General features: G+C 42.5%; 1 protein-coding gene across 1 annotated transcript; it reads right to left on the bottom strand.

Moving 5' to 3' along the window:
* Window positions 1-642: 642 nt before the first annotated feature.
* LOC132897445 (legumain-like) lies at window positions 643-25,029 on the bottom strand. The gene is made up of 10 exons (XM_060938717.1): window positions 24,955-25,029; window positions 24,601-24,698; window positions 21,755-21,836; window positions 21,564-21,649; window positions 21,196-21,271; window positions 20,867-20,929; window positions 7,141-7,207; window positions 4,253-4,371; window positions 3,811-3,924; window positions 643-3,600 (listed from the first exon to the last, which is right to left on the bottom strand). Exons 1-10 carry the CDS (start codon window positions 25,027-25,029, stop codon window positions 3,517-3,519), a joined length of 864 nt encoding a protein of 287 aa, XP_060794700.1. The 3' UTR covers window positions 643-3,516.

The following is a 25,029-nucleotide window of genomic DNA, read 5'->3' as shown; positions in this document are numbered from 1 at the left end:
TGTGTTGTTATTTCTTGGTGATCTTCAAGGTGTCTCAAATGGCTCCTACAGTACAGATTAAACTCAGCTAAAGGCTGAAAGCTGTGTGAGATAAAAGTGAGCATTAATAACTACCACAAACACATTCAGGTTTTATAATAAGGACTTTAACGCTTCCTTCTGATAATTTATAGGTTCATGAGAAGCTCTTTACGAGGATTAAAACAGGAAACAATCACTTATACCTGGAAAATGATTGTGTGTGTGTGTGTGTATATAAATTAAAAAATGAATGAGCAGAACCCAATGTGATCTGCTGTTGTAGACCATCTTCCTCAAGATTCAAGGTGTTGTGTGATCTGAGATATGTTACAGCTCACCACGATTGCAAAAAGTGAATATGAGTTAGTGGTGATGAGTTAGTGTGGACTTCCTGTAAAACTGTTTCACTTTGGACAGAAATTTTGGTTGGCAAAATATGCCACATGATGATATTTGATTTTAGAGACAAAAACTACAAAACAAACAAACTCCATATTATATACTTTTAGCTTTTTTATTTATCTGGAAATTTCTACAAAATCTGCATGTACAAAAATGTAGAAAGTCAATTTTTTTAAAATTATTACAAATATTTATAAAAATAAACTATACAAATCTCCATTTCACCTCCAGCACCGCGTGAATGGCAGCCTGTTTGAGAAGCGCTGACCTTCCTTCAGTGTTTTTAGATTAGATTAGATAAAACTTTATTGATCCCTTTGGGGGGGTTCCCTCAGGGAAATTAAGAATTTTACTGTATTCTGTGTGCTTTCTGTGTATTTTGTTGTGCTATTTTAATTATTTGACACAAATCTCCATATGCGTCTAGGGATGTGCAATTGGTGAGATTAGCAGTTTGCATTTTGCTTATTTTTGGAATACGCACAACTGCCTTGGGAAATCCATTCAATTTCAGCTCTATGGTTTACACCCAGTCGCAACTGTTGGCACTGCGTCACACACAACTAGTCCCGGGGAAGAGACTAGCGATCTCCACAGAGCTAAAGAGGAGGAAAAGGGATGGACAATTTAAATGGGAAACATGCTTCAGTTGCATTGTGTTCACAATCATTTCCAGGGGTGTCAATAAGCCACTTATGTTTTTGTTGAAAATAATTATTTCTTGATGAGAGATTTGTTTTTCTCTGAATAAATTTATTTCAAATAAAGGTTGGATTTTTTTTTCAGCGTGAGACGAAGAAACTTCACCAAAGGGGAATTTTTTTTCTAATCCTTTTAACTCATCTTTACAAGGGGTGCCAATAATTGTGGAGGGTACTGTGTGTATGTAGTAAATAGTATGTATAATGTGTAATATCTAATTATCCAGCACTTCTATTACACACTGTGTTTTTCTGATTTCAATCTTACACTCTTTTACTTTCTTTTTTTTGGCTTTGGAACTGCTGTAACGAGTGAATTTCCCCGACAGGGGATCAGTAAAGCTTATCTTATCTTAAATATACAACCCATTCTGATTTTCAAGTCTTGTTTTTTACTGATTCTGTTCACGTTTTCCTTTAGCACCATTGCCATACAGCAAGAAGGTTCTGGGTTCCAATCTCACGGCCGACGACAGGAGTCTTTCCGTGTGGAATTTGCATGTTCTCTCTGTGCCTGCGTGGGTTTCCTCCAGGTGTTCTGGTTTCCTTCCACAGTCCAAAGACTCTCTCGAACTTGCTCTTTGCTTGGCATTGCGTGAGTTTTGGTATCTGGTTGTTGTGTTCATGTTTCATCTCAATTCTGCCCAAGTTCTTAGTTTGTGTTTATAGTTATATTTCAGCTCTTGCTACTTTGTTTATTTTGCCTTATAAATATTATTAAAGTTTAGATTCTATGCACCTATCAGAGTCTGCCTCCTTCTCCTATAGAGATCTTGCAGTCACGTGACCGGAAAGTACACAGCCGCCATCTTGTCGGTAAAAAACACAGCTGAATACTACTGCACTCGTGTACAGAATGGATCAATTTCAACCGACGGACTACACGGCTCATTTTTCTAATGAAGAGATAACTAGATATATGTCTAAAATAAACGATCTACAGATTAGTGACCCTTATGGCTTACCGGACGGAGTTTTCACGACCGTGTCAGTGGATATGGAACTGCCAGCGGAATACCCAGACGTGTATAATTACCTCATCAACTTTCACTCGCTGTTCAGTGGTGAAGCACTGCGTGCTTATAAATCTCTGGACAGTTATCTTTACAGAAATTCAGGATTTGTCAGCCGCGGCATCTTGTAAACAAGAAAATAATCCTCATTGGACGGGTAAGTCACTTAAGTATTGAGTATAGCACTGACCAGCCGATTATAGAATAGAATAAGGTAATTCCAGCTGTAATTCCAAATCGTCCATCTTGTTTACCATGGATCTGGCGTTGGAGAGATAGAGGCTTAGCAGTGGAGATTTGAGTAGCTGTTTTCTGAGCTTAGTCAACAGGCCGGCTCTGCAGCCTCGCTTTTGCTTCCGCTCCCGGCGCCGCCTCCTTCGCTTTGTTTCCGATAACAATCCACGGAGACCCCGCTGGTCTCGCTATCTCATCCGGAATGTTGTGCATGCGATGGAAATCGCTACAAACCGTCATTTTCTGCTGGAAACCAATGTCCAGTAAGTCCATACGGTTGTAGTGGATATTGAAGTCCGGTACAGATGAACAACACGCAAAAATACACACAAAAAACATAAAAAACATGCACAGGTAGGGAGAGCTTGTAGCCACAGCCGTTGTAGTAGAATTGTATATAGTAGGGTTTTCCAGAAGAAAAGGTAGAAGTAGAAGGCGGAAATATGGCGTTTGACCGATAAGATGGCGTCTGTTACAATCTGGATCGGCTGTGACGTCACATGCAAATGCTCCATTGTGACAGTTACAATCTATCTATCCATCCATCCATTATCTGTAGCTGCTTTATCCTGTTCTACAGGGTCACGGGTGAGCTGGATCCTATCCCAGCTGACTACGGGCGAAAGGCGGGGTACACCCTGGACAAGTCGCCAGGTCATCTCAGGGCTGACACATAGACACAAACAACCATTCACACTCACATTCACACCTACGGTGCTTACACCTAACTACAGCTACAGCTAACCACTACACCACCGTGCCGCCCGTTACAATCTATTATTATGCAAATTATTGTTTTATATTAAATGATAAAATCTGCTGCCCAAGAATAACATCTATTTTAAAAAAGTATGAGATGCCAATGATTGTGTTAGAATGTTCTAAATTAATTAGTACTGGTTAATGTCGATGAGTAATCAGGATATGGATACAGGAAGTATGAATATTGTGATTTGAGTTTTTGCAGCTTCTAAATAATAATGTTGCCCACAGGAACTGGTATACACAATTTCTCTTCAGAATTAAGGACTGTAATTGATGCAGTACACTAGATGTGGCTTACTCAGTCTTATAAACTCATTATATGGTCTTTTGAGGGCCTCTTTTCTTCAAGTCCCATTCATTTTTAATCCTGTTTCCTTGGATCAAAAGAAGAGCTTCTGTACCATGTCCCACAGCGAACACCAAGATTGTCCAAGAAATTCACTCAGTGTTAACTTGAGCATAGCCTGAATCAATAAAGTGGAGTAAGAAAAAAACAAGACTCTTGCAATTTCAAGTTTAAAAAAAAAAAAGATTGTGTGTTAGTTTTCCATTGTTTGAAAATGATCTGGTGATAATTTACTTTTTAATGCTTCACTTCATTCTTTAATTGGCTGTCTGCCATCATGAAATGAATAATGCTTTAGAATACGACATTTATTTCTAGTTGTACATACCTTGTCACCATAGACACATGGTGTCTGAGATTTTCCTTCCTTTCTCCTAGCCTCACTGACGTTTCTCTGCAGGTAGGAAAACTGATCTCCAAGGGAAGTCACATTAAGCTTTACCTTCAGAGTGAAAAGCAGAAAAAAGGAGCACTGTCAGCTTTAAAGTATTTTATAGGTGGGGGGTGTGGTTAGTGGGCGTGTTCAGGAAGGTGCTGGTTATCTTAACAAGCTGTTTGTGACTCTCTCTCTCTCTCTCTCTCTCAGCAGTGAAGGAGCTGAAAGGTCGTCAAGTTTCTGTTCTGTTTATTTATATTTTCTTTCCTCTCAATTTTGCTCCCATACTATAGCATTTGGCCAAAAGCAAATGCTATAGTATTTGCTTTTGATTCTTGATTATTGGGATCCTGAAATTGTTACAAATTGTAATTCATCAAAAAAAACCACTAACTGTCTCAGTGTGGTGTAGCCAGTGATAGGTGAAGGTATCAGAAAGACTGGTATCTCTTTTCTGGTCATAGAAGCAAGTAGAGGACGTTTCCTCAGGCTGGCACGAAGCAACTGCATACACTGAAACAAAAGGTTGAAGATCTTTCAGACATACAAGCAAAAATGCAAATAAAAAAAGAAACCAGTGATTTGCAAATGTACTTTGACTTGCATTTCATTACAGACAGAATGAACCCAAGATATTTCATGTTTTGTTGGTCAACTTCATTTCATTTGTTATACATCCATTCCTGTGTTTCAGACCTGAAACACTTTCCAAAAAAAGTTGGGACAGGAGCAGTTTAGGGCTAGTAATGAGGTAAAACAATTAAATAATGATGTGATTTGAAACAGGTGATGTCAACAGATGACTGTAATCATGGTTTGGGACAAAATCAGTATCCAGGAAAGGCTGAGTGTTTAAGGAGTAAAGATGGGCCGAAGATCTCCAGCTTATCAACAAATGCATGAAAAAAATTATTGAAATGTTTAAAAACAATGTCCCTCAAAGAAAGACAGGAAGATATTTGGATATTTCACTGTCTATGGTACATAATATAATTAATCCATTCATGGAATCTGGAGGATTTTCAGTACATAAAGGGCAAGGGCTCAAGCCTAATCTGAACCCCCATGATCTCTGGTCCCTCACTGCATCAAGAATCGTCATTCACCTACAGCTGATGGAACCACATGGGCTTGGGATTACTTTGGGAAATGTTTGTCAGGCAACAATATGAAGTTACATCCATAAACACCAGTTAAAACTTTACTGTGTAAAAAGGAAGCCTTATGTTAACTGTGTCCAGAAGCGCTGTTGACTTCTCTGGGTTTGGAGGCATCTGGGATGGACCATCATACAGTGGGAACATGTATTGTGTGTCATGGTCCTACCTGTGGGCTTCTCTCTTCAGGTAACATCTCCACTCAGCATTACCGGCCATGCCCGCTCTCACTTCCTCTTATAAACTTTCAGTGACTGTCATTGGCTGTTGCCGATCACCTGCTTCCCCCCTGTGTGTATTTAAGCTGCAGTTCTCCCAAGCCTCAGTGTCAGATCGTCTGCAACTTTCAGCGTGATAACCTGCTCTGTGTTCCTACTACTCTGACTCCTGACTATTTTCTGTTCCGTCTGACTCTGTCTGCTCTCCAGCCCCGGTAACCTGATCTGCCTTCTGTCCTGTCGACTCTGCCTCTTGCCTGCCTCTCCTGTACCTTCGCTTGATCTCCAGCCTGCCCAGCCCTGCTGCTCGCCTGCCTCTCCATCAGCCCGGTGTGAGCAGCCCTGCCTGGAGCCCTACTCTCCAGCCCCGGTAACCTGACCCTGCATTTCTGTCCCCTATCTTGCTATCTGATCTGTGACTCTGTGTTCCAGCCTGCTCCCTAACTCCAGCCTGCTGAGGGACTACTGCTGGGAGACTGCCTGTAACCCCAGTGCTGTCAGCCTACAGCCACACCTCTCTGACAACGCCTGATCCTGTCTGATCTCAGAAGCTAAGCAGGGTGGGGCCTGGTCAATACTTGGATGGGAGACCTCAGATGTCACCACCATGCTCCCACCAGCCATCCCTGCCTCTCAGTCCTCCTGTCACTGAACTTCACACACACATTCTCCCAACTCCCTTTTTCCCTGTTACTAATAAACTGTGGTTTGAGTGCATTTGATCTCCTCTCCTGTCTGGTCCCTGACATTGTGGTCAGACGAATCAGTATTCCAGGTCTTTTCTGGAAGAAATGGATGCCACGTGCTCCGGACCAAAGATGAAAAGGACCATCCAGACTGTTACCAGGAACAAGTCCAAAATCCAGGGTGTGTCATGGTATGGGGTTGTGTCAGTGCCCTTGGCAAAGGTAACTTACACTTCTGTGATGGAGCATTAATGCAGAAAAGTACACTGAGATTTTGGAGCAACATCTGCTGCCTTCTAGGCAAAATCTGTTCCAGTGAGATTTCAACAAAACGATGTTAAACCACATTCTGCTCACATTACAAAGGTGTGGCTGTGGAAGAAGAGTGTGTGTCCCCTCTGTCCCCAATAAAGAATGTGGTGAATTTAGAAATTAAAAATATGACAGTGACAACTCCGCACTGAGGGTGACACGGTGATGTAATGGTTAGCACTGTCGCCTCACAGCAAGAAGGTCCTGGGTTCAAGCCCAGCAGCTGGCGAGGGCCTTTCTGTGTGGAGTTTGCATGTTCTCCCTGTGTCTGTGTGGGTTTCCTTTGGGTGCTCTGGTTTCCCCCAGAGTCCAAATACATGCAGGTTAGGTTAATTGGTGGCTCTAAATTGACCGTGAATGTAAGTGTGAATGGTTGTCTCTGTGTGTCAGCCCTGTGATAACCTGGCGACTTGTCCAGAGTATACCCTGCCTCTTGCCCATAGTCAGCTGGGATAAGCTCCAGCTCGCCTGCAACCCTGCACAGGATAAGTGGCTACAGATAATGGATGGATGGACTCTGTACTGTTGCACACCTTAAGAACTGTTTGCAGAAAGAATGGGACAAAATGACACCTGAAACACTTAATCACTTTCTGTCTTCAGTCCATAAACATCTTTTAAGTGTTGGGAGAGGGAATAAAACATTATAAAGTTGTAAATGCTTTACCATCCCAACTTTATTTGAAATGTGTTTATTTTGAAAAAAATAAATGAGGTAAAACATCAAATAATCTGCTGCTGTATTGTTTTGAGTGCAATACAGGTCAAAGATTATTTACAAATAATTGTTTTCAGTTTTAATTTCAATTTCAAAATACCATCCCAACTTTTTCTGATTTGGGGTTTGTACAATAACACACCGAAACATGTAAGAACTATCTCTTTCCAAGGAATAGAAATCACACTAACCATTGCCATTGTTTGGCAGCTTCTCCAGCATTGATCCAGCATGACATGCTATCAAATAGATGACCATCTGCAAACATTGACCAGGTTGTACAAAAAAATTCTGATTGTAAGATCAGGAAATGCAAAGTCACAGAAACAATCTAGGCATTTTATAAATAAAGCAAACGAGGGGTAGAAAAACATATAAAAAGATTAATGACAAAACCAGAATGTGGAGTCCTGTAACGACCGGGTCAGCCTGAAAAACCAGCACTGATAAAGCTTGGGCACCCCAGGAACTATAGCGCTCCCAGAGTGAGTGTTTGAGGGGGGTTCTGTCAGTGACTGTGTGAATTTATGGCAGCCTTCAAAACATGGCCACCATGGACTACAACTCCCAGGTGCCACAGTGCCCTCCCTCTCCCAAGTATTGATTGGGAGCACACCTGTTCCAAATTCTACTCCCAATATAAGCATGCCAAACACTCCAGCATGTTACAAAGTATTGTTCTGCATCTGCATACCTGATCATACTGAGCCTTTGTTGTTTTGACTTGATTCTTAGTGATTCTGACCCGCGCTATGTTATTCTCTCGACTCCGAGACTGTTGTTGACCTCTGACATCATGTTTGCTGATCGACTGACCCAAAGCATGAACCTGACTCCAATTCTCATCTCAAGATTTGGATTTGTTTACCTGTTTATGATGCACCCACTCTCCCTGCATTTGCATCTGTAAGTGCCTGCACTCTGACAGTATACTTCGCCATCAATGGATGCAGTAGAAGAGGCAAAGCAAACTGCACTTTTGACTCAAGAACACCTGTCAGGTGAACATCATCAGATGCTTAACGACATTGACACTTGCCTTTCTCAGCTCACTGCTGCTGTTTTGCAGACCCTCCTGACATGTCCGGCATCAGCCGGAAGCTCTGTTAGAGCCATCCCTCGACCAGACAAGTACTCCGGGGAAGTGTCTGAGTGTAAGGGTTTTCTTCTGCAGTGTTCCCTATATTTCACCACTTGAATGTCTGAGCAGCATAAGACCGTTCTGTTTGTTTACCTGTTTCCTGGCCATGCATTGCAATGGGCCACAGCTGTCTGGACTCAAGGAGGAGAACCCACCACATCATATGATCACTTTGTAGAGCTCTTCCAGAGAGTGTTTGATCATCAACCAGAGGGAGTTGAAGTTGGGGAGAAGCTGCTCACTCTACGACAAGGGGAAATAATCATGGCCAAGTATGTGCTGGAATTTTGCATGTTGGCAGCTGGGAGTGGATGGAACGAGCCCACATTAAAGGTCATTTTCCATCAGGGTCTGGACCCCAACATCCTTACAGAGTTAGCACGCAGAGACAAACAACACACTTTGGACTGTCTCATAGACCTGGATATTAAATTAGATCACCTCCTCTGGATCCATCCCTCCTTGCAATCCACCCATGCTCCAACTCAGTCTGCACAAGCACCCACGCCCATGGAAATTTCAAACACTCGAACACCCCACTCCGAAAGAGAGGGGAGACATTAAGAGGATTTGTGCTTTTACTGTAGGGAGCCCGGTCACCTGCCGGCTCAGTGTCCTGTCTGGCCAGTGATCTCCCAAAGGCCTGACCATCCCAGGCAGGTAGACCACCCAGACACCCCAGTGAGTTGTAAACACTTTCCTTCTCATCCATTCTTGAAACTCAACATGTCCATCTCAGAAACCTCCCATGTTCTCTCTGCTCTGTTAGACTCCAGGGTGGAGGGCAACTTCATAAACATTGAGGTCGTTCAGAGGCTTGAGCTGCCCACCAAGAAACTCCAGTGACCAGTGAGTCTCCATGCTATCAGTGGTGGCCCTATCAGAGAGGGATTCATCACCAAAAGGACCCAATCACTAGAGATCCAGGTCAGGGCTCTGCACTGTGAACACCTCTCCCTGAACCTCTAATTATGCTATCATCTTAGGATTTCCATGGTTACAGCTGCACAATCCCTTAATCAGAATCAAGTTTATTCCCAAGTACATTCTCACATACAATACATTTGCTTTGGTGATTGGTGCTGGAACAGTTAAGATAGAAGAATTTAGCAATAAGAAATAGAATCTGAAATATACAAATTTGAAAAGTGTACATATTTGAGGGGTATGTGTATGAGTTGTTGGAGTCCAAGTTGTACAGTAAGTCCAGAATGTGCAAAAATGGGTCACATGATGAAGATGGAGAAGAGACATGATAAGAGTGCATGAGAGTTACTCTACAAAGTTACTCTTAGTAACCTCACACTGACAAAAGCATATATCATTAGCTCCTACATGAGAAGCTGTGCTTGCCTAGGACCCTAATATTACCTGCTATGTCCAGTGCCCTGGCTCCCTGTATACACCTGACTAAAGCTGCTGGTGCCCCTAAAGACTGATCTAATTTCATGTGCTGTATGATAGAGTCCCCAAAACCAGAGCTCTTTCAGGTTTCTAGTAGGTGCATCACTGAGGAGGGCAAACCTGTTCGACACATGAAGCGGAGAGGAGTGGTACTCCCATGGGCAAGCCTCAGCAGTAGCCCTGGTTCTACGCTTATGCCACAGAGTCATTACCAATTCGCCCCGCTGTGAGGGCTCTAATGCCGGAGTTGGGGGATTACTAACTCAACCGAGGGCATCCAGACTTTCCCCTGCAGAAACTACACTGTTCTCATTCTCACTAGCCCTCTCTAAAGTCTGGATACGCTCCTCCAAAGCTGAAATTTTCTCCATCAGAGAGCTAACTAATTTGCACTGATAGCAAATAAAACTATCACTAGCAATGGAGGAAGAATGACTAAACATCCTGCACTCAGCACACTGAACAACCTGAAGGTGTGCCATGATGAAAGGATTCATGTACAGTGGTGCTTGAAAGTTGGCAAACCCTTTAGAATTTTCTATATTTCTGCATAAATATGACCTAAAACATCATCAGATTTTCACACGAGTCCTAAAAGTAGATAAAGAGAATCCAGGTAAACAAATGAGACAAAAATATTATACTTGGTCATTTATTTATTGAAGAAAATGATCCAATATTACATATCTGTAAGTGGCAAAAGCAGAGGTGGAAAAACTGGATTGACAAAGTAAAAGTCCTGCTTAGGTTTTCCTTCTGCCTGTGCTCTCAACACAGGTGATTTCACCAATTAGCTCATCAACCTGGCTTAGGGGATGTGGTAATTAGGATCAGCTGGTTCATTGAATTGGCTGGAGCAAAAATGTGGCAGGGTTTTTACTTTCTGCACCCGGGTTTTTCCACCTCTGGGCAAAAGTATGTGAACCTCTAGGATTAGCAGTTAATTTGAAGGTGAAAATAGTCAGGTGTTTTCATCAATGGGATGACAATCAGGTGTGAGTGGGCACCCTGTTTTATTTAAAGAACAGGGATCTATCAAAGTCTGATCTTCACAACACATGTTTGTGGAAGTGTATCATGGCATGAACAAAGGAGATTTCTGAGGACCTCAGAAAAAGCATTGTTGATGCTCATCAGGCAGATTACAAAACCATCTCTAAAGAGTTTGGACTCCACCAATCCACAGTCAGACAGATTGTGTACAAATGGAGGAAATTCAAGACCATTGTTACCCTCCCCAGGAGTGGTTGACCAGCAAAGATCACTCCAAGAGCAAGGTGTGTAATAGTTAGCGAGGTCACAAAGGACCCCAGGGTAACTTCTAAGCAACTGAAGGCCTCTCTCACATTGGCTAATGTTAATGTTCATGAGTCCACCATCAGGGGAACACTGAACAACAATGGTGTGCATGGCAGGGTTGCAAGGAGAAAGCCACTGCTCTCCAAAAAGAACATTGCTGCTTGTCTGCGGTTTGCTAAAGATCACGTGGACAAGCCAAAAGGCTATTGGAAGAATGTTTTGTGGACAGATGAGACCAAAATAGAACTTTTTGGTTGAAATGAGAAGCATTATATTTGGAGAAAGGAAAACAGTGCATTCCAGCATAAGAACCTTATCCCATCTGTGAAACATGGTGGTGGTAGTATCATGGTTTGGGCCTGTTCAGCTGCATCTGGGCCAGGACGACTTGCCATCATTGATGGAATAATGAATTCTGAATTATAACAGCGAATTCTAAAGGAAAATGTCAGGACATCTGTCCATGAACTGAATCTCAAGAGAAGGTGGGTCATGCAGCAAGACAACGACCCTAAGCACACAAGTTGCTTTACCAAAGAATGGTTAAAGAAGAATAAAGTTAATGTTTTGGAATGGCCAAGTCAAAGTTCTGACCTTAATCCAATCAAAATGTGGAAGGACCTGAAGCGAGCAGTTCATGTGAGGAAACCCACCAACATCCCAGAGTTGAAGCTGTTCTGTACGGAGGAATGGGCTAAAATTCCTCCAAGCCGGTGTGCAGGATTGATCAACAGTTACCGCAAACGTTTAGTTGCAGTTATTGCTGCACAAGGGGATCACACCAGATACTGAAAGCAAAGGTTCACATATTTTTGCCACTCACAGATATGTGCTATTGGATCATTTTCCTCAATAAATAAATGAACAAGTATAATATTTTTGTCTCATTTGTTTAACTGGGTTCTCTTTATCTATTTTTAGGACTTGTGGGAAAATCTGATGATGTTTTAGGTCATATTTATGCAGAAATAAAGAAAATTCTAAAGGGTTCACAAACTTTCAAACACCACTGTACCTTAATCGAGGATCTGCTGATATTAAAGCAGGTCCGATGTAGCTGGCCTCCGCTTGTGGTCTTTATGCAGGAGGAGAAAAAAGAAAGCTTCCAGTCTTGGCGTTCTTCTGAAATAATTAAAATGTGGAAAAAGGAAACCGAAAGTTAAAGTACAATAAAAAAATGAAAGGGATACTGGAAAATTATTTGTAGAGAAAATAAAAAAGATGAGTGATTAATGCCAACACAAGTGGAAAAAAGACTCGTGACAAACAACTCGGAAACCAGGAAGTACATTGCACAGAATGCGCATGCGCCAACAATGAGAGGAAGAGAATATGTGTCGTGGGCAAAGTCAATAACCAAGCTGCACAATGTGAGCTGGAATATGCAATAAACGTTCACAGAATGGAGATGTATGACATAATCTTCAAATGTGCAAAATTGCAGTTCAGAGGCAAGGCGCATTTATGTCACAGATTGGAAGTGTGAGATTAGAGTCAGTGGGGGTCTCTGATCTTCTTGATGAGGCCAGCTGCAGTGTGGAAAAAGCTGGCTTTATGATGTGAGGCTTTGGTTCTAATGAACGACAACCTTCTACCAGAGGGGAGTGATTCAAACCTCCTACCAGAAGGGATTGTTTCAAAATCTCCTGGCAACAGAATGAAATTTTGAAGTGGTCTTCATCATGTCATCAGAACTGTCTTCAACTACCCCAACTCACTCTAGCTTCCACCTCCATGGAAAGCCCCTCTCCTGGAAGCATTGAACATGTCCCAGCCTGATATCATGACCTCAGTGAAATTTTCAGCAAAGGTAAGGTTAGAGGAATACCCCCTCATAGACCCTATGACTGTGCTATCGACCTCCTTCCAGATACAACCCCTCCACGCTGACACATTTACCCTCTTTCTAGAACTGAGCAGTCTGCGGTGGAGGAGTATGTACAGGAGGCTCTACAGCAGCCATATATCTGTCCATCCACCTCTCCAGCATTCGTGGGGTTCTTCTTCATGGACAAGAAAGGGGGAGGTCTTCAGCCCTGCATTGACTACAGAGGTTTCAATCAAATCACTGTGAAATAATCGTATCGCTTGCTTCTGGTCCCGTCAGCCTTGGCACAACTTCAATCTTACCTTCAAGCATACCTTCACCAAGCTTGACCTCAGAAGTGCCTACAACCTGGTGTGTATATGGGAAGGGGACAAGTGGAAAACAGCATTCAGCACAACCTCTGGTCACTATGAATATTTAGTCATGCCATATGGACTATCTAACACACCCAGTGTGTTCCAGTGCCTGATCAACAACATGCTCAGGGACATGCTGGGACACTGTGATCACTTACATCAACAACATCCTGATCTACTCCCCAGATGAAACCAGTCACCACATGCATGTCAAGGCAGTACTTGGCAGGCTCTTGGAAAACCAACTATACGTTAAGGCAGAGAAGTACGAGTTCCATGCATCCAAGATCTTGTTCCTAGGATACATCATAAGTGCTAATGCTGTTAGTATGGACTACTATAGGGTCTCCACCATCACCTCCTGGTCCACGCCCACCTCGGTCAAAGAACTCCAAAGATTCCTCGGATTTGCTAACTTCTCTCGATGATTCATCAAGGGTTTTAGTACCATTGCTGTACCACTCATATCCCAACTCAAAATGAGTCCCAAGTACCTACAATGGAAAAAGAGGGCAGAAGACACTTTCACCTGACTCAAATCGGCCTTCACCTCAGCACCCATCTTGAAACACCCAGACCCCTAAAAACCTTTTGTCATGCTCTGCCCCGGACTTCCACTCTGGACATTACTTATCTCCCAGGTCAGCGCTAATCCGGATCCGGGATGGGAATTCCATCTTGCCTGCATTCACTTTCTGGTTTTCTCTGCTGTCTATAAAAACACTGTTCTCAGACAGGGACTTCGCCAGAATGTCTCGTCAGTTTTTCTAGCTGTTTCTGTGCCCTTTATGCTTCTTGTTTTTTTGCTCTCTAGCCTGCTTGTTCTTGTCATGGTTTTTGCACGAACATTTTGTCTTTTTCATGTTTTTTGTGCTAGTGTTTTTTTGTCCTTGCCTGCCTCATTTTTTGTCTCAAAGTTTTTTGTCTGGACTATTTTTCATGTCTTTTGCACTAGCGTTTTTATCCTTGCCCACCTCGTTTTTTTGTCAAATTTTTGGTCTCTTTTTTTTCCTGGACTATTTTTGTGATTTGTTTTTTTATACTGTTTGTTTACCTTTTTGCCACACCCTTTCCCTGGATTAAATCACATTATTTATTGGATTATTGTCTGTGTGTTCTGCTTCTGGATCCTAATCTCACCACGCCTCCACCACTCCAACACCTTTCACTGTTGGAAAAGATGGTGGTGCACATAGACACAGCGGTTCAGTGCTCTCACTTTCAGTGTTTTTGTTTGATTGTTTGTGTACATATTGTTTCTTGTTTTAACTACATTATGTCAGGCTAACAACATCTATAGTCAGCATGATCTCCTAAAAATAGGAGTTTTGAGTGAGAGGAGTGTTACAGCAGAGTTTCTCCATTCACGTGACATTCCGGACGAAATAATGAGGAGTCCCGGCTCTCCATGGATCACCATCCCCGCAAGAGGGAAGTGGAGGTGGTGCAGGGAGAGAAAGCAGAAGCGAGGCAGCAGGGCCAGCACGCTAACAAGGCTACAGAAGTAGCCACACAGACCACTGCTTCCCAACCTTTTTCTCAGCAATGTAAGATCACTCGCAAATTAAATGGATGAACTTAGGCTGCAGGCAGCCTCAAACAATTTAAGTAAGGACAGTTGTGTGTTACTCCTCACTGAGACCTGGCTACACTCATCCATTCCAGAATCTGCTATTGAGCTAGCAGGCTGCACAGCACAGCACCATGACAGGACCAGCAACACCAATAAGAACAAAGGAGGTAGACTGTGTGTGTACATCCATAGTAACTGGTATACCAACACCGCAATGGTAGCCAGCCACTGCTCCCCAGACCTGGAGCACATGACTGTTAAATGCCAGCCGTTTTACCTTCCTAGGGAGTTTACTGGGGTCATGATTATTGCTGTGTACATTCCACCAGATGCTAATGCGAACTTGGCTCTCAGACTTTTACATAGTAGCATTAGCTTACAGCAGAGCATGTATCCGGATGCTGTGCACATCATAGCAGGGGACTTTAACTATGTGGATTTAAAAACAGTGCTCCCCAAACTCCACCAGCATGTAGAGTGTGCTACCAGAGGAGCTGGACAAGGTCTACACAAACATTAAGCGGGGCTTCAGGGCCAGACCACTACCACATTTGGGCCAGTCAGACCACATGTCCCTACTACTAATCCCTGCATACACTTCCCTCCGGAAAACTGCACTTACCACCATCAAGACTGTTAAAACCTGGCCTGATGGAGCCTTTCAGCAGCTGCAGGACTGCTTTAATAGCACTGACTGGGACACTTTTGAGCATGAGGCCCTGGAGGCGTTCACAGACACTGTCCTGTGCTATATAAAGAACTGTGTAAACATGGTCACAGTGGACAAACGCATCCGGGTCTATGCCAATCAGAAACCCTGGGACAAGGGGAGGACAACTACCTGGAGAGCAACAACAGTAGGCAAGTGTGGCAGGCAGTCCAACACCTCACCAATTATAGGCCAGGCCTTGGGGCTGCTGAGGGTGATGCCTCACTGGCAGAGGAGTTGAATCTCTTCTTTGTTCGTTTTGAGGTGGAGTCATCAAAAACAGCCACACCACTACCAGCAGCTGGCAGCAGCTTAACCCTCACAGTGGAAGAGCATGAGGTGAGTCGCATGCTGAGGGCGGTTAACCCAAGGAAGGCAGCGGGCCCTGATGGCATTTCTGGGTGTGTGCTGAAAGACTGTGCAGACCACCTTGCTGGGATCTTCACTAAAATTTTCAATAGGTCCTTGTCCCAGTCTACCATCCTACCCTGCCTGAAGACCTCCACCATAGTTCCTTTACCTAAAAAACCCTTCATCACCAGCCTCAACAACTACCGGCCAGTAGCACTTATGCCGGTGGTGATGAAGTGCTCTGAAAAACTGGTAAGGAGGCACATTATGACATTTCTACCTTCCACTTCTGATGCACATCAATATGCATACAAGACCAATAGGAGTACGGAGGACACTGTAGCCACAGCTCTCCACACTGTGCTGACCCACCTGGAGCAGCAGGGGAGCTACTTTTTTTGTGGACTACAGCTCAGCATTTAACACCATCCTCTCCCATAGACTACTGTGCAAACTGCTGAACATGGGACTACCTAACTCAATATGTCTCTGTATCAAGGACTTGTCAGAGCGCACACAGAGGGTCAGAGTAGGCCCCCACATCTCTAGACCTCTCAGCCTCAGCACTGGCTCCCCTCAGGGCTGTGTGCTGAGCCCCCTGCTTTATACCCTCTATACATCTGACTGCACTCCTGTTCGCTCTAGCAACACATTCGTCAAATTTGCCGACGACACCACAGTGGTGGGGAGCATCTCAGGGGGCGACGAGTCCACCTCCTGAGATGAGGTGGAGCAGCTGACAGTGTGGTGCAGAGACATCAACCTGCTCCTAAACACTACTAAAACAAAGGAGCTGGTTATCAACTTAAGAAAGGACAAAACGGACATACAACCCATAATCATTGGTGGGGTCTGTGTGGAAAGGGTCATGGACTTCCGCTTCCTGGGAGTTCACATTGAGGAGAAACTGACCTGGGATGTGAATACCACAGTGCTGGTAAAGAAGGCACAGCAAAGACTCTACTATCTGAGGGTTCTCAGAAAGAACAACATCAGCCAGAGACTGCTAGTGTCCTTCTACCACGCCACCATAGAGAGCATCCTCACTTACTGCCTCTGTGTGTGGTATGACAGCTGCACTGTGGCAAACAAGAGGGAGTTCCAGAGGGTCATCCAAATGGACAAGAAAATCATCGGATGCCCTCTACCCACTCTGGAGGAGCCACACAGTTTCCCCTGCCTCAGGAGAGCCGATAACATCCTAAAGGACACATCTCACCCTGGTCACTCTCTGTTTGAGCTACTACCATCAGGCAGATGGTATAGGGCTATCAAGGCAAGGCAAGGCAAGGCAAGTTTATTTATATAGCACATTTCATACACAGTGGCAGTTCAATGTGCTTTACAGAAGTAAAAGCAAAACAGTAAACAATAGAAAATAAAATTACATAAAATAAATGGGGAAGAAAAATAATAAGAATTAAACAATAGTAGAAATAAAATAATAAAATGAAGTAAAAGTTCAGTAAAAAAAAACAGCAGAATAAAATAGAATAAAAGTTAAAAAAGGCTAAAGTTTAAAACATGCAGAGACTGTAAAAGTTAAGAAAGTTTAAAACATGTAAAGATGACAATATTAATCAGTTAGCAGAAAGCATCTGAAAACAGCTTGGTCTTTAGTCTAGATTTGAAGCTGCCAACAGCAGGAGCATTTTTGATGTCCTCTGGGAGTTGGTTCCATAGCTGTACTGCATAGTAGCTAAAAGCTGCTTCACCACACTTTGTTTTAACAACAGGTTTTACCAGTAAATTTTGCTGCTGTGATCTGGTAGATCTGATTGGGTTAGGCTGCTGCAACATATCAGAGAAGCTAGAACAAATAGACTCAAGAACAGCTTCTACCCAACTGCCATACGAGCTCTAAATTCAACACATCAGGTCAGGGTTCACTAACTTGCTCTTAGTGTCCATGTATTTTTATACTGTGCAATAAGGGATTTGTGCAATGTTTCCGGTTGAATGTAGTTGTGTGTGTGTTTGACTGTTTTTATAATTTTTTGTGTTTTTAAGTTTTAGGGGTTTTTTTTGTTTGTTTATTTGTTTTTAAGATTAGTTTGTTAGTTTATTAGTTCATTAGTTTACTGGTTGTCTCTGTGACTGTGACTGTTTTTATCATTTTTATATAGTTTAAGTTTTAGCTTAATTTAAATCCTTTTAATAGTTTGTTTTGCACTGATGAGGATTGCACTCCAGTTTCATTGTGCATGTTACAATGACAATGAAGATATTCTATTCTATTCTATTCTATTCTATTCTATTCTATTCTATTGAGGTGGACGCTTCCAAGACTAGAGCCAGTGGAGTCCTCTGCCAGAGCTTTGGAGAGAAATCCAAGCTGTATCCAGTAGCAATCTTTTCCAGAAAAGTGACACCTACTGAGCAGAACTACAACATCAGGAACTGAGAACTGTTGGCTATAAAGTTAGCCTTAGAGGTGTGGAGACATTGGCTGGAGGGGGCCACTCACCCATTCATCATACTCACGGACCATAAGAACATGGAGTATCTCAAATCTGCAAAACACCTGAATACACGATAGGCATGATGAGCACTATTCTTCACCAGGTTCAACTTCACCATTGCATACTGTCCAGGTTCCTGAAACACTAAAACAGATGCTCTATCTCGCTTGTATGCCTCCACCATGACTAGTCCTGAGTCCACACCCATACTGCCACCCAAGTGCTTTGTGAACACTCTCTCCTGGGAGATTGATAAGGAACTGGCTCATAACCAACTCCACCATCTGCCCGGAAACTGTCCCCCAGGGCTCATGTTCATCCCACCTCAGTACTGAGATCACCTGATCACCTGGGCTCACTCATCTCCCGCCATGGGACACTTGAATAGCAGGTGCACATACCAACTCATCAGAACCAAGTATTGGTGGGAGAACATGAGAACAGATATCAACCAGTTAATATCATCCTGCTCAGTTTGCGCACAAGCTAAAGTCCCTAGAGCTCTACCCGCAGGTAAACTCATACCATTGCCCATACCCCAGAGACCATGGTCCCCCTTGGCTATCAACTTTATCACAGGTTTACCCAGATCACAAGGCAATACAGTCATTATGGTGGTGGTAGACAAGTTTTCCAAGGTGCTCAGACTCATTCCTCTGCCTGCCACAGCCCTCAAAATGGCAAAGCTCTTATTTGACCAGGTGTTCAAGTACTTCAGGATCTCTGAGGACATCATGAGCGATCGGGGACCCCGGTCATCCAGATTGTGGGAGAGTTTCATGAATAAGCTTGGAGTTTTGGTGAGTCTGATGTCAGGACACCATCCTCAGTCTAATGGCCAATTGAAACATGCCAACTAAGAAATAGATTGCTTCCTGAGGGTATTCTGCCTTGAAAACACCTAGGACTGGTCCCAGTTTTTTTTCTGTGGGCAGAATACACTCTAAACTCCCTCCAACCCTCAGCCACTCAATTCATGCTGTTTCAATGCATTCTTGGATACCAACCTCTACTGTTTCCTTGGGACGACTCACCCACACATATCTTTGTGGTCAATGCCTGGTTCAAGAGGAGCAAACAGGTATGGGAAAGCGTTCACCAATGTTTTGAGCTCGTGGCCAGCAAATACAAACAATATGCGGATAGGCGGAGAGGCGAGACTCCTGGATACACACCACAGGACAGAGTATGGGTGTCCAACAGAGACCTACATAACCCCAGTGGTTGCAAGAAGCTCAGTGCAAGGTACATTGGCCCCTTCAAGGTCCTTCACTAGGTCAACAAAGTATCCTACAAACTGGAGCTGCCACCACACTGCCACTTAAATCAAACATTTCACATATCCTGCCTCAAACCTACCATCCCGGGGACCATTAGTTGAAAACATGCCTGCCAGTGAACTCCCAGCTCCAGTGGAAAGAGAAGGAGGATTGGTGTACCAGGTACATAAGATCTTCAACTCCCGACACAGACAAGGAAACCTGGAATACTTGGTGGACTGGGAGGATTACGGTTCAGAGAAGCGCAGTTGGGTACCTGCCAGGGACATTCTAGACCCCTTATTAACTTAGGAATATCACAGTCAGCACCCTGAAAAACCAGCACAGAAAAAGTGTGGATGCCCCAGGAAGGATAGCACTCCTGGAGTGAGCACCTTGGGGGGATCTGTCAGTGACTGCGAGAGTTTGTGGCAGCCTTCAAGCATGACTGCCATGGACTACAACTCCCAAGTGCCACAGCGCCCTCCCTCTCCCGAGTATTAATTGGGAGCACACCCATTCCACATCCTACTCCCAATATAAGTGTAGCAGATTTAATATGAGCTTTAAAATGCATGTTATCCCCTCGGGGACTTTCCATAGGACTGCAATGTATTAATGCTCTCGCGAGATCTGGGTGTGTGAGTTGGAATGGTGGGAAAGTGTTCTAATAAACGGATGAAGATCTGTGTCTCCCTCCGAACGTGTGTCTCCTCAGTTATTACAAAACTCTGTTTATAAGATAAGTACCAACGCTCGGTTACATAAGCATGCCAAACACTCCAGCATGTTGTGAAGTATCGTTCTACATTTGTGTACCTGATCATACCAAGCCTTTGTTGTTTTGACTTGATTCTTAGTGATTCTGACCCATGCTATATTATTCTTTTGACTCTGAGACTGTTGTTTACCTTTGACATCCTGTTTGCTGATTGACTGACCCAAAGCATGAACCTGACTCTGATTCTCATCTCAAGATTTGGATTTGTTTACCAGTTTACAACACCTGCTGTCCCCTGCTGATGTGTCCGTAAGTGCCTGCACTCTGACGTACCCCAAAGGCAATTATTCCCCTCTAACAGCAAACCCAAGTGTCTTATAGCACAGCAATTTGCCAAAGATTACAATTTATTAATAAACATCAAATTTTGTATTTGTTTATTATTGCATTTTATGTTGTTGAATGTCTGTGAAACAAGTTAGTTCCTGTCCTCATTTATGTTATAGCAGCTATAAACAGTTGTTCCCTCACCAGCTTCTCTTTTTTCTCTCTTGAAGTTATTAAGAGAAAAATGAAATGCAGCTTGTAATTTTACTGTGAAATCACAAAGTGTAAAGTTTTCTGTCCTGAAGATGTCGGAAAACTGAGTTATAGCTTTAACTCTGACTGTCACAAAGTGCTGGTATTTCAAGAATTCGACAGTTCTGTGATATAATCTTGACCTATTGTATGCCATTTTATTTAAGAAAGGGAGATAGAAAATGGAAGAGAGAAAGGACATGAACACAGGAATGTATTAAAATATAAAATGCACCTTTGAAAATTTGCCATTCCTTGACATCATATTCACTGTGTCAATGAGGTCATGTGCGTAAAGCTGTAACAGAAAACAATTGATTATTACATTTCATGACTTCTGTGTTATGCAGTTGATGGGCCCAAAGAAACTAACAACCTTCTCACCAAGTTCTTGGTGCCAGTTCCTTCACACTTTATTTAGCTAGCAGATGCCAGAAAACTGGTGCTTGACTGATGTTTTTGGCAACTTTTTATTTCACTAATCATTATTTCTATTATTACAATGCATTTTTCCAGTTACAGGGATGTGAATAACAGAAGAAGCAGAAAATTTATTAAACTTACTGTGGAATGAGGAAAAGAGAACTCGCCAGAACTTCCATGGTCTGTTAAGTAGATGAAGATAGAATCATTTTCACTACTGAAAGAGAACACAATGTTATTGTCACATTGTGGAAGGTCCATAAAACAAGCTAATATAACCCTGTGATTTGTAGCTGCACTAAAGTCAGAGCTGCTGTTACAGAGATTTAAACACCTATTGGACCAATCCAAATCTAGAATTCAACAGTGTTATGGTGTAAGCTGAGTCAAGTACAGAGAAAAACTCATTACTGTTCCTGAGTGAACACCTTAGAATAGAATATGTAGTAAAAAGTCATGTGAATTAGATATGGAATTTGGCAAATAAAGCTAAAGGAGATGGTTTCTACCTTTGTATTACTTTTTTTGGCCCTTTTTTCTTGACAGCAGATGAATCTCCACGCAGTACAGCCAGAAAGTTTTCAGCTGATACATCCTGATAATGGACAATGTAAAAAGATTAATTCCAGTTTTAAATAAACCAGTAAGTCAGTAAGTCCAATAATGGTGTTTATTTATTACATGTTACAGAACCCATTACCGCTCCAGTGTAGTCCTTTAGAACTCCAGGGTAAACATTTGGGCCATTTGGTATGTTGATGATATTTCCAGGAAAGGGATTTCTGCACAAAAATATGATACAATTATAATGAGGATTCTGGACATTTCCACTCCCTGCCAGCAGAGGTCAGGAAAGTTTTGAAAGAGTGATAGAGCGCAACAAAGTGTTCAACACCACTGTACATGAAATCACTCAACAATTTGCAGTTCAACTTAGAAACCTGAAGGACTTGGATGTCATTTTTATTCCTCCAGGTATAATGTACATACAGATACACAGAGTATGTGAATAATACTGCTCCTGCAAAGAGATGCAAACAGATGCACCTTTTCAAACACTTTTTTTTATTACTGCTTGTGCCATGACCACTGTATGTTGTTTTCTTAACTTGTTTTGAGCTGTGTTTGCCTGTGTGTTTTTATTAAAGCTTCCACACATTGTTCTTCATCCCTTGTTGGAATCTGCCATGTTGCAATAATCTCATCTCATCCCCAACACTGCTGTCTCTTGTCTACCTTTCATGTCTCCTATCTAAAACCTGCCATTCCAGGTCCCTTGGCCTCTAACTCCACAATCACATTATCCCTGGTACTCCTCAATCTGGAGGGACAGCCAGTGTACTTGGTACATGAGATCCTCAACTCTCATTGCAGGTGGGGGAATCTTGAATACCTGGTGGAATAGGAGGGCTATGGCCCTGAAGAATGCAGTTGGGTCCTGGTCAAAGACATCCTGGACCCACTACTCTGTCAGGAGTTTCATTCAAAAAACCCCGACAAGCCAACTCCTCACACTCGAGGCCACCACAGAAAAAATAGTGCTCCCAGAGTGAATACCTCAGTGGGATTCTGTCACATCTGTCAAAGCCCAGAATTCACGTCAGCCTTTAAACATGGCCGCCGTGGACTACAATCCCCAACAAGCACTGCACCACCCTCTCTCTCCAGAATTCTGATCAATGCTACACCTGTTCCACACTTCATACCAATCACCATTTACGACTAAAGGACTCATTCATTCGACTCATTGCAAAGTAATGCTCAGTATTATTGCCTGACTTACCTAGCCTTATATATTTCTGCATTGCTATTCTGGTTTGATTATTTTTGTGTATGTTGGACTTTGTCTTCTGCCCTGCCTCTGATATTCTGTCTGTGCATTGCCTGACCCTTGCTACACCTCATTATTGATTTTGGATTATGATTTGGATTTGTCTACCAGCTTAGTGATTAAAGCTCTTACGCATTTACATCCATCTGTCGCCTGCATATCTGACAATCGCCTCAGCTTCAGTGATGGAAATGCACATCCCTAGCGTTTAGCAGACACCATTATCCAGAGATATAAGCAACTTGTGAAATTTAATATAGATATTTAGGCACTGCCTAAAAGCGGAGCTCCTGATGAGTGTATGAGCAAAATATTTGCAAGGACACAAAATTAAGCTGAATAGAATAATAATATGATAGCATACAAACCATCGAATTGTGTCATGTCATGTACTTCATGTTGATAAATTGCTGTATTGTCTTGTGACAGTGATCCCAATAATGAGATACGTATCGCAGTAACGATACATATTTATTCCTTTCTTTGACACCATATGCTATGCACCAAGAACAACACCACCACATTTATTATGGTGTGACTCTGCTGGGTGCCTGGTGGACAGCAGTGAACCAACATTTTCACTTTAGACCACTACTGTAGAGTTACCATCCAATATCACACTTGATATGTCAAACAGTTGTCTGGTTACATCTTTCATGTCCATGTGCATTGGAGCTCGGAGCGCAGCCGCAGACTGCAAGGCATGTGCATGCCATTAGGACTAATCCCCATGCACCTGTTCCTGATTAGAGTTCAATTGTAGCACATACATATAAGGACTCTCAGTAACACAGAGACTTTGTGAAAGCCTTGTATTTTGTGTCGCTTTTCTGGTTTTGACCCTGTTTCTGTGTTTGGACTGTGAATATTGTATCCCTCTGATATCCTGTCTGTGCCTTGCTTGACCACTGCCTGTTTTTTGACTCTGCCTTTGTCTCCATTTTGGATCTGTTTGATAGCATGTTTTCAATAAAACTCTTCCTGCACTTATATCCGTCTATCACCCTTACATAACACAAACTGGCAGTTGTGTCAACAAGCTACTGGACTAATAAAACTGTTTTAACTCATTTTATATGAAACTGTTTGAATATTTTCTGTAAAATGTGTTAGTAAATAATTCCACATTATTTTTTAAAAGCAAATAAAAAATAAAAATACTGGATAAAACCCCATCTATCTCATGGAAATAAAGATGCAAATTTCATTGTCCCATGGTCAAGTATTTATGAGATACATTGCCTTGCACTTACAATCGGGTTCCCTGTGGTAGGATACATTTGTTGTTTGTATGAATGTCACACGGTCAAAGCCATCAAAAATCAGGTTGATGCATTACCATAGTCTCTTAAGTATGGGGATCTGCTATAAGTATGAGATTGTTGCCTGAGGTGAGTTAACAAATTTTTTATGTTAGTTGAAATGACATGGGGAAGCCATGGCCTAATTGGTTAGAGAAGCAGCTTTGGGACCAAAAGGTTACTGATTTGATTCCCTGGACCAGCAGGAATGGCTGAAGTGCCCTTGAGCAAGGCACCGAACACCCAACTGTTCCCCAGGCTGCTCTGGGTATGTTGTACGTCGCTGTGGATAAGAGCGTCTACTAAGTGCTTGTAATGTGATGTAATAATGAAAGTAGGAAGTGTATGAAATGTTCATACAGTACCTCTGTCTGCTAAAGAGCAATAAAATAAGATGAACTCTGTCATACTCACTTTTCATTATTAGCAATATCATCATACATCATCACCACTATCTGTTTATCGGGAATCCCATTCCGGCGTGCAACCTGGTAAGCGTGACACACATTGGCCTGTAACAGAAAAGGTCAATTTAGACTAAGAAGCATGGATGCACTTTAAAAATGACTTTCCTGAGCTTCAAATATAAAATATTTAATAAAAAATTTTTTAAACAATTTATAAAATGGTATAAATATGGTATACTACAGTATATTCAATACACTGCACATTCCTTTGTACTGAAATATTCTTATATTCAATAATATTGAATTGCTTGTTAGCAGTGTCTAACAGTAAAAATCAGGCTACTGATGCTAATGTTCTCACCTGGTTACCGTAGTTCTCCCAGCCTTTAGAACCCGCTGCCAGGAGAACCCACTGTTTGCCGTTGGTACTGTTCAT

This window comes from Neoarius graeffei, chromosome 14 (assembly GCF_027579695.1).
Source record: "Neoarius graeffei isolate fNeoGra1 chromosome 14, fNeoGra1.pri, whole genome shotgun sequence".
NCBI classification, from domain to species: domain Eukaryota; kingdom Metazoa; phylum Chordata; class Actinopteri; order Siluriformes; family Ariidae; genus Neoarius; species Neoarius graeffei.
Note: the sequence above shows the minus strand (reverse complement) of the source record. Positions and strands in the feature narration are given on the sequence as shown.